General features: G+C 68.7%; 2 protein-coding genes across 2 annotated transcripts; one reads left to right on the top strand and one right to left on the bottom strand.

The window, feature by feature from the left end:
• Positions 1-175: 175 nt before the first annotated feature.
• COQ10A (coenzyme Q10A) lies at positions 176-3,201 on the top strand. The gene is made up of 5 exons (XM_030468167.1): positions 176-294; positions 1,472-1,603; positions 1,698-1,890; positions 1,971-2,072; positions 2,159-3,201. Exons 1-5 carry the CDS (start codon positions 215-217, stop codon positions 2,324-2,326), a joined length of 675 nt encoding a protein of 224 aa, XP_030324027.1. The 5' UTR covers positions 176-214; the 3' UTR covers positions 2,327-3,201.
• Positions 3,202-3,481: 280 nt separating this feature from the next.
• Positions 3,482-7,913, bottom strand: CS (citrate synthase). The gene is made up of 11 exons (XM_030468164.1): positions 7,757-7,913; positions 6,158-6,205; positions 5,964-6,071; positions 5,816-5,881; positions 5,602-5,733; positions 5,328-5,516; positions 5,014-5,213; positions 4,692-4,821; positions 4,513-4,614; positions 4,224-4,433; positions 3,482-4,141 (listed from the first exon to the last, which is right to left on the bottom strand). Exons 1-11 carry the CDS (start codon positions 7,808-7,810, stop codon positions 3,971-3,973), a joined length of 1,410 nt encoding a protein of 469 aa, XP_030324024.1. The 5' UTR covers positions 7,811-7,913; the 3' UTR covers positions 3,482-3,970.
• Between the last annotated feature and the right edge of the window lie 265 nt (positions 7,914-8,178).

Genomic DNA, 8,178 nt, shown 5'->3' with positions numbered 1-8,178 from the left:
GCTGCAGAGCCCGAGCCCCAGCCGGGACTACACATCCCATCATCCTCCGCGCGTAAGGACTACAACTCCCGATGTACCCCGCGCGGGGTGCCCCGCCCACGTTCCTACCCCGCCCCCTATCCGTGACGTCATCGGCTCCATGGCGACGCGGTGACGTCGCGGTCGGGGTGAGAGGTCACGGCGGCGGCAGCCGAGCCGCGTCCCGGCCCCGGTGATGGCGGCGCGGAGGCTCCGCGGGGCTCTGCAGCTCGGGGCGCGGCAGCGGCTGCGGGTGGCGGCAGCCTCGCCCGGCAGGTTAGCGCCGGGGCGCCCGCGGGGCGGAGGCACCGGGCGGCGGCACCGGGCAGGGCCGCGGGGCGGGGCGGGGGCGGGGCCCGGGGGATGATCGGGACCGGGGGAGCGCGGGGTGACCCCCGCGGGGCTGGGATCCCGCGGTGCCGGGTGACACCGAGGGGCCCTGGGCGGGAAGGGCCGGCCCGAAGTGCCCGTGGGCACCGGGAGAGCTGCGGCCCCGGCGGAGCCCCCGGCCCGGAGCAGCGGAGGGGACGCGGTGCCCGCGGGAGGGCCGGGGCCTCGGCTGGGGACTGACCTTGGGACAAACGGCGGGGGGGCTGGTGCCGTCCCCGCAGGACCGGGGCCCCGTCCCAGGAACGGGCAGGGCGGGTGTCACCACCCTCTTTGGCGCCGGTGACACCGGCTGCCAGCGTCACCGTTTGCTCAGATGAGTTCCAGGGACCTCAGACCACCCCGGCCACGTCCCCACCGGCGTTGACCTCTGTGCCACCGGCACCGGTGTCACTCGGGGACGGGCAGGAGGCTGCATCGTGCCCCGCTCCGTGTGCGTTCGGTACCGGGCGATGACCTCGGGGCCGGTGGCACGGCCGTGTTTGTGGGGTCCCAGCGCTCCCGTGGAGCTCCGTGGCCCCCCCTCCCCTGTGCCATCCCGGTTATTTCAGGAGCTCGGGGCTGTCAGGTGCCCCGGGTGCCTCCTCTTGGCACAGGAACGTCCCGTGGCTTTGGGCAGGAGTGGGACCTTTGTCCCCAGCCACCAGTCCTGGAGCAGGTGTCACCGGCGTGAGACACAGCTAAAAATACCCAGACCTGAGCTCTGCCAGTGGTGGCTGTCGTGGGGGGAGCCCCGTGGCCCCTTGGGACCCCCTCCTCCTGGGGGCTCCTCCAGGTGGTGGCCAACGTTGTCCCTTCCCGCTGGCACCTGAGGGACAGGACAGGACAGGACAGTGGGGAAGGTCTGGGCTGAGTCTGTCCCAGTGCAGGTAGAGCTGGGGAGGGGGGTTGGGGGGAGCAGTTGTCCCCACTCTGCTGACCAGGATTAGGTGTCCCCCAGGTCAGGTTTCCCCGGCCTTGGCAGCGGCAGCGCTGGCAGCGGCTCCGGGATGGGCACTCGGGCTCCCCCCCATCCCCTCCCTGCCCGTTCCCTCCCCTAACACCCCCCTTCCCACCACCCCCCCAGGCACACGGTGCTCGGGGGTCTCCGGCTTTGCCGTCTGAGCCGCCCGGTGGTGGTGGGGGGGTGTGAGCCCACCCGCTCCTTCTTCAACCTCACCAACAAGCGCAAGGAGTACTCGGAGCGCCGCATCATCGGGTAGGTGCAGCTGCTGCCCCCCACCCAGGGACACCCCACAAACACACACACAAACACCCCAAAACACCCCCTCTGCCTCTCCCCCCCTCCTCAGGTACTCCATGCAGGAGATGTACGACGTGGTGGCCAACGTGGAGGAGTACAAGAACTTCGTGCCCTGGTGCAAGAAGTCCCTGGTGGTCTCCAAGCGCACGGGTCACATCAAGGCCCAGCTGGAGGTCGGCTTCCCGCCCGTCATGGAGCGTTACACCTCCATCGTCACCCTGGTCCGACCACACCTTGTCAAGGTGAGCACGGCCCTGGGTGGGGCAGACCACCCTGGACAGGTTTTCCCTCCTTCCAACCCCCACTCTCCACCCCTCCCCAGGCTGTTTGCACTGACGGGCGCCTCTTCAACCACCTGGAGACCAACTGGCGCTTCAGCCCCGGCATCCCCGGCTACCCCCGCACCAGCACCGTGGATTTCTCAGTAAGAACCCGGGCCCGGGGGGAGCCTGGAGGAGTTGCCCCCCCACACCCTAGCAAGAGGCTGACAGCACCTCCTCTCCTCCCCAGATCTCCTTTGAGTTCCGGTCCCTGCTGCACTCCCAGCTGGCCACCGTCTTCTTCGACGAGGTGGTCAAGCAGATGGTCGCCGCCTTCGAGCGCCGGGCGGCCAAGACATTCGGGCCCGAGACCCGCATCCCACGGGAGCTCATGTTCCACGAGGTTCACCAGACGTGAGGGCAGCTCGGCCACCGCGGACTCTGCCAGGGCCCCCCCCCCCAGCCCTGTGCCCACCCCCAGATATTTATTGAGTGCATCTCTGCTGCCGTTGCCTCAGCTCATCCCCCCCTGGGGGCGAGAGACGATCGATGCCAGCCCCACCGCAACGCCACGGGAGCTCCTCCTAGCAGGGGGCTCCCTGGTTCCGTAGCTGATTTTGGTTTTAAGTTTTGTTTTAGCTCTTGGGAGTTCTTTTCCCGACCTCCCTCTCCCCCCCCCCCTCCCAAATTTGTGTTCCTTTTTAATGCCTTGGCCAGGCCGGAGGGTCCCAGCCGTGGGGCAGCTCCTGCACCCCTCGTCCTGCTCCAGGAGAGCAGGAAGAAAGTTGGGTGTTTGCTGGCGAGGAACCCCATGGGGGAAGGGGGTGGGGGTGGCCAGGGAAGGCCACCTCCAGCCCCCACGACCCCCCCACCCCAGCCAGGAACTAAAGGGAAGGAGAAGGTGGAAGGTGGGGAGCGGAGCCGAGACCCCCGCGGCAGCGCCCGCTCTGCTGCCAGACCCCACCGCACAGTTTGCACAACTCACACGCACAGAGAGGGGAGGGGGGGCCCGTGCTGCACCCCCCCCCACCCCCCCAAATCCCCCCCAAGTCCTGCGCAGCCCCAGCACTTGCTGCAGGCCACGGCACAGGGACCGGGATGGCCCTGGCCCGCGGTCCCCGCAGTGTCCCCAGATTCCAGCTCACTGTCCCTTACTTTGGAGGGGGGTGGGGGGTCCAGGGGGTGTCAGATGCTCCCTGAGCCCCTCAGCCTCCCACCTCCTCACCAAGGAGATGGTGGCCTCTCTGCCCAAGGCAGGGCTTCTTCAGGCCAATAAAGAGTTTTCCAAGGGTGTGCAGGCTCTGGCTCCTCATTTGGCACCATGGGAGAAAGGGGAGGGGGGGGGGGCTGCATGCTGAGACCCCCAGACCCCAAACTGGGCTCAGGACCTGCAGACCCCTGAGCCTGGCACTGCTGAGAGGCCAAGTGCCACCACATCAGCCCTAGCAGGGACCAACTGGGACCCTGGGACAGCCTGACCACCACCATGGTTCAGGGGGGCACCATCCCCTGACCCCCCATTAGCAGAGAGCCACAGGGGGACAGGAAGGGGGGGGGGAGGGCTCCAGCTTTGTTAATAAAAACATTTATTTTGCATTTTTGTTGTTTGTACAGAAGTGGCTGATACCAGCGAGGGGCCGGGGCTGGGGGGGGGGCTCAGCTCCGGCTGCCGGGGGCATCAGACATGGGGGGGGGGTCACACAAACACGGGGTGCAGGCCGGGGAGGAGTGTATCGAGTCCCTGCGGGTGTGGGGGGGTGACATTCGTTCTTCACCTGCTGCCCCATGGGGGGGTCTGGACACGAGTCGGGACTGAACCCCGTGCTGGGGGGCTGTGCCCCCCATGGCCACACCAGCACTGCCCCAACCAGCCCAGCAGTGGGGGGAGCCAGGGGGGGCTCCCAGTGTGCGCAGTGCTGCCGGGGCAGGGTGGGGGTGCGAGGGGCCCCTTGGGATGGGGCTCCAGGGTTTGGGGGGGGGGGTTCAGTGCCGAGAGGGTCCGGGGCCCGTCCCGACAGCGTTCCCTGGGGAGCAGCACGGCAACCCCGTCCCCGTCCCTTCTTCACCCGGATTTGTACCCCACCAGCTGCATCAGCCCCTTCGTGCTCATGGATTTGGGTCGCTCCAGGGGGAAGCCCAGAGCCCGGCTCCAGATGAGCTGCGAGAGGACACCCAGAGCCCGGGACACCCCGAAAAGCACCGTGTAGTAGTTCATCTCCTTCATCCCGTAATACTGTGGGGAAAAGCCGGGGGTGGTCAGGGCTGGGCTGACCCCAAGGAGAGTCCTGGGGAAGGGCCGGGCCCCCCGGGCTCACCTGCAGCAGCACTCCGCTGTGGGCATCCACGTTGGGCCAGGGGTTCTTGGCCTTGCCCTGCTCCAGCAGCACGTTGGGGACAATCTTGTAGAGTTGGGCCACCAGCTTGAAGAGGGGGTCCTGGGGCAGGTGCTTGAGGGCAAACTCCCGCTGGCAGGTGTAGCGCGGATCCGTCTTCCGCAGCACCGCGTGCCCGTACCCCGGCACCACCTGTGAGGGCATTGGGGGGGGGTTGGTCAGAGCTCAGCCCCCACCCCAGCCCCCCCCACCCCAGCAGAGCCAAACCCACCCTGCCCGACTTGAGTGTGTTCCAGATGAAATCCCGCAGCTTCTCATCCGACACCTCCCCGCCCAGCTCCTTCTGCAGGTCAGTCAGCCAGACCAGCACCTCCTGCAGGCACAGAGGGAGGGTGAGAACAGCAGCGTGGGGACAGGCAGAGGGACAGGGGGACGTGGGGCAGTGCCCACCTGGTTGGCCAGGCCGTGCAGGGGTCCAGCCAGCCCGTTCATGGCTGCAGCGAAGGCGAGGTAGGGGTCTGAGAGGGCACTGCCCACCAGGTGGCTGGTGTGGGCGCTCACGTTTCCTCCCTCGTGGTCACTGCAGGGGTGCGAAGGCAGTGTCAGTTCTCCCCAGTCCCCACTGAGGTCCCCCACAGTATTTTGGGGACCCACAATGTTCCCAGCCCTGCCTGTGGCCCCATGCCACGATCCCGGTGACACCCTGGAACAGCCCGGGCACGTCCCTGGCCCCAGGGGTGGGAGCAGAGCCAGGATCCCGCCTGCTCCCTACCTGTGGATGGTGAGGTAGAGCCGCATCAGCTCAATGAACTGGGGGTCGGTGTAGCCCAGCATGTTGGTGAAGTTGTGGGACCAATCGAGGTTGGGGTCGATGGCCCCGATGCTGCTGCCCTCGCGGTAGAGGTTGCGGTAAATCTTGGCAGCGACGCAGGGCAGCTTGGCGATCAGGTCCATGGCGTCCTCATAGACAAACTGGGGCAGGGGGGGGAAGGAAACAGTTGCTGCCCACCCTGGGGGGTGCCAGCCCCTGACCCCCACACCCAAACGCCCTCACACTGCAGCAGGACACCCAGACCCCCCCCGTACCTCCCAGTACTTGGCCCGGTGGATGCCCTCGGCGTAGGCGCGAGCGAACTTGCTCTCGCTGTTGAGGGCGGTGATGGCCGCGCTCAGCTGGGACATGGGGTGCAGGTTGGTGGGGAAGTTGTCCAGCATGGTCACCACGTGGGATGGCAGCGCGGCACGGCGGGCCCACTCACGGGACAACCAGTTCACCTGTGGGGAGACACGGGGGGGGGGGGGGGCTGAGCTGCAGGGCAGGTGGGCAGCAAACCTCCCCCCCAGTCCCCCTGCTTGTTACCTGCTCCTGCGTGGGCACCTCTCCCGTCACCAGCAGCCAGAACAGCCCCTCAGGAAGAGGCTCCTCTCCCCCCGCAGCTTTGGGCAGCAGCTTCTGGCACTCAGGGATGCTGAACCCACGGAAGCGAATCCCCTAAAGAGCCCGGCACAGCGTCAGCCACTGCGGCGTCACCCACGCGGGGTGGGTGCCCGAGCAGGGCCGGGTCAGGCTCTACCTCATCAGGATCCAGCACGGAGGTCTCGTAAATCAGCCCCTTCATTCCCCTCATCCCACCGTACACCTGCGGGAGGGTGGGAGGAGGTGGTTACCGGGGGGGGGGGCACAGCCCGGTGTCCCCGAGGCAGCGGTGTCCCCCCACTCACCATGTCCACCGTGATCTGCCCGATGGTTGTGCTGCCGTGCTGCTGCCTGAAGCTCTTGATTTTCGCCTGCTCCTTGGGGATCATGTTGACCAGGACATCTTTCAGATTCTGGGAAGAGGGGAGGGGGCTGTGAGCCCTGGCACACGTGGGGGGGCCACGCACCCACTCCCCCCACCGGAGAGGCTGCCCCTTACCGTGACGGCACTGGCGTGACGGGCAGCAAACAGGACACAGGGTGCGTTCTGTGGGAAGGGACAGGGACAGCGTTACCAAAGAGAGTCCTGGCTGCCCTGGTTCCTGCTGTAGCTGTACAGTCAGAAGCCTTGGAACACCCCCTGGACCCCCAGCCCAGCTCCCACACCAGGATTCCCTCTCCCAAGGACACCAAACCCACAGCCACTTCCCTCGCCCACGCGGGATCAGAGCCCGTGGGTTGAACCGGGCGGTGCCAGGGGGGGGGGGGATTGCGGGGGCCCCTGGGGTTGGCATCACACCCAACACGGGCCAGGGTTGGACCGAGCGAGCCTGGCAGCACCAAACACGGCCCAGTTCCGTTTCCTGATCTGTGGAAGCGTCCGGCACGCGTGAGCCAGGGCCGTGGGCGCTGCCGGGTGTCCCGGTGGTTTTCCTGGGGAAGGAGATCCCTGCCATGGGGATCCCGGCCCTGGGAATACCCTGGTGCGGGCGGGCAGCCCGGGCCTGGCGGCCGGAACACGGGGCCGAGTGCCACCGAACCGGTTCACCGGCACCCGGGTGGACAAAGAGGGGATGGGGGAAGGTGCCAGCCCAGTCCGGGGGTCCCCGCCGTGCCCGGGGGGCCGCATCCCCACCGACACCAGCCCGGGGTTGCGGGGCTGCGGCAGCGCCTGCAGCGGAGCCAGAACATGACTCGGTTTTTCCACTGGCTGCGGGGGGGGACGCGGGGAAGAACGGGAGGGGAAGCACCGCAGAAAGCCCCCAGACCCACACCTGTCCGGGACCCCCCCCCAGCCGGGGGGATCTCTACACCCCAGGGGTGGTAGGAGCCGTTTCCCCGCGCTGGGGCCACCCCGCGTCCTCCCCGCAACAGGCAGCGGCCGGGAGAGAAAATGCCGGCGGGAACAATGGAGGCGGCAGAGGAAGCCCAAGGTCAAGGCGGCCGCCGCGGGTCCCCGCCGCGCCCCGAGTCACCCCGCTCGCACCGGGCGACGGGGCCCGGCTGTCACCGAGGCGTCGCCGGCTCAAGGTCACGCTTCTTGGCGGTGACACCGAGCCGGGACCGGAGCGGACTCGGAGACCTTGGGACCCCCCCCCTCAGGTATCCCCGCAGAGATTCGGGGGTGCAGCCCCCTCCGGACTGGGGATGGCATCGGGATTAGGGCCCAAGGCAGCGGGGCGGCCCGGGCTACCGGGGGCAGTGCTCCTCGTCGTCCCCCCCGGTGCAGACAGAGGGCAGGTGGGGCACCGCAACACAACGGACCCTGAGGCCCGAAATAACGCCCGGTCGATAAAGTCATTATGAAAGGCCGAGGCTGCGGGCAAGACAAACGGGCGCGGGAAGCGGGGGGCCGGACGGGGACCCCCGGATGGGAGCTGCACACACGGCGGAGACCCCCAGAACGCGGGACGCCCCGCAGGGGGACGGGGGGGGCCCCAACCATCCCTCCCCGCCACGTGCGGCCGCTCCCCCCGCCGCCATTGCGCGGCCCCTTTAAGGCATCGCCCCCCCCGCGTCGCCCCTTTAAGAACCGGCCACCCCCCCACACACACACACCGCGGCGTCGCCCCTTTAAGGCCGGGGCGGGCGCGCTCACCTTGGGCCCGCGGAGGCGCGCGGCCGCACGGGTACCGGCGGCGAGGAGCGTCATTGCGGGACCGGGGCTGGTGCGGGACGGGCGCGGGGCCGGAGCGAGCAGCGGCGGCGGCAGCGGCGGCACCGGGGGTCCTGGTGCGGCGGGCGGGGCGGGGGGAGCGCGGCGGAGGTTATTAGCATAGCCCCGCCCCCCGCCGGGAAGAGCCGCTCGCCATTGGCGGCACGGCGCCGCGGGGGGCGGGGCTATGCAAATAAGGCGGCACGGCGAGTAGGCCCGGGCTATGGGTGGCCGCCGCGTTCGCCTGATCCCGGTGCGGGGCGGGGTGAGAGGAGGCGGCGGCGCGAGCTGTCCCGTGATGTCATCGCCCGCAGCGTGTGATGTCACGGCACTACGTCACCCCGCCTGGCGCTCCTCGGCCGTGG

The sequence above is a fragment of the Calypte anna genome, chromosome 33 (genome assembly GCF_003957555.1).
Source record: "Calypte anna isolate BGI_N300 chromosome 33, bCalAnn1_v1.p, whole genome shotgun sequence".
Lineage (NCBI taxonomy): Eukaryota > Metazoa > Chordata > Aves > Apodiformes > Trochilidae > Calypte > Calypte anna.
This window is presented reverse-complemented; position numbering and strand designations above follow the sequence as displayed.

Excerpts from the sequence above, each read along its gene's own strand:
- CS (XM_030468164.1), bottom strand. The coding sequence starts at position 7,810 with ATGACGCTCCTCGCCGCCGGTACCCGTGCGGCCGCGCGCCTCCGCGGG. Across the intron at positions 5,517-5,601 it reads AGGTGCCCACGCAGGAGCAG|GTGAACTGGTTGTCCCGTGA; the intron begins GTAACAAGCAGG and ends GTCTCCCCACAG. Across the intron at positions 4,822-5,013 it reads CTCTACCTCACCATCCACAG|TGACCACGAGGGAGGAAACG; the intron begins GTAGGGAGCAGG and ends GCACCCCTGCAG.
- COQ10A (XM_030468167.1), top strand. The coding sequence starts at position 215 with ATGGCGGCGCGGAGGCTCCGCGGGGCTCTGCAGCTCGGGGCGCGGCAG. Across the intron at positions 295-1,471 it reads GCGGCAGCCTCGCCCGGCAG|GCACACGGTGCTCGGGGGTC; the intron begins GTTAGCGCCGGG and ends CCACCCCCCCAG. Across the intron at positions 2,073-2,158 it reads CCAGCACCGTGGATTTCTCA|ATCTCCTTTGAGTTCCGGTC; the intron begins GTAAGAACCCGG and ends TCTCCTCCCCAG.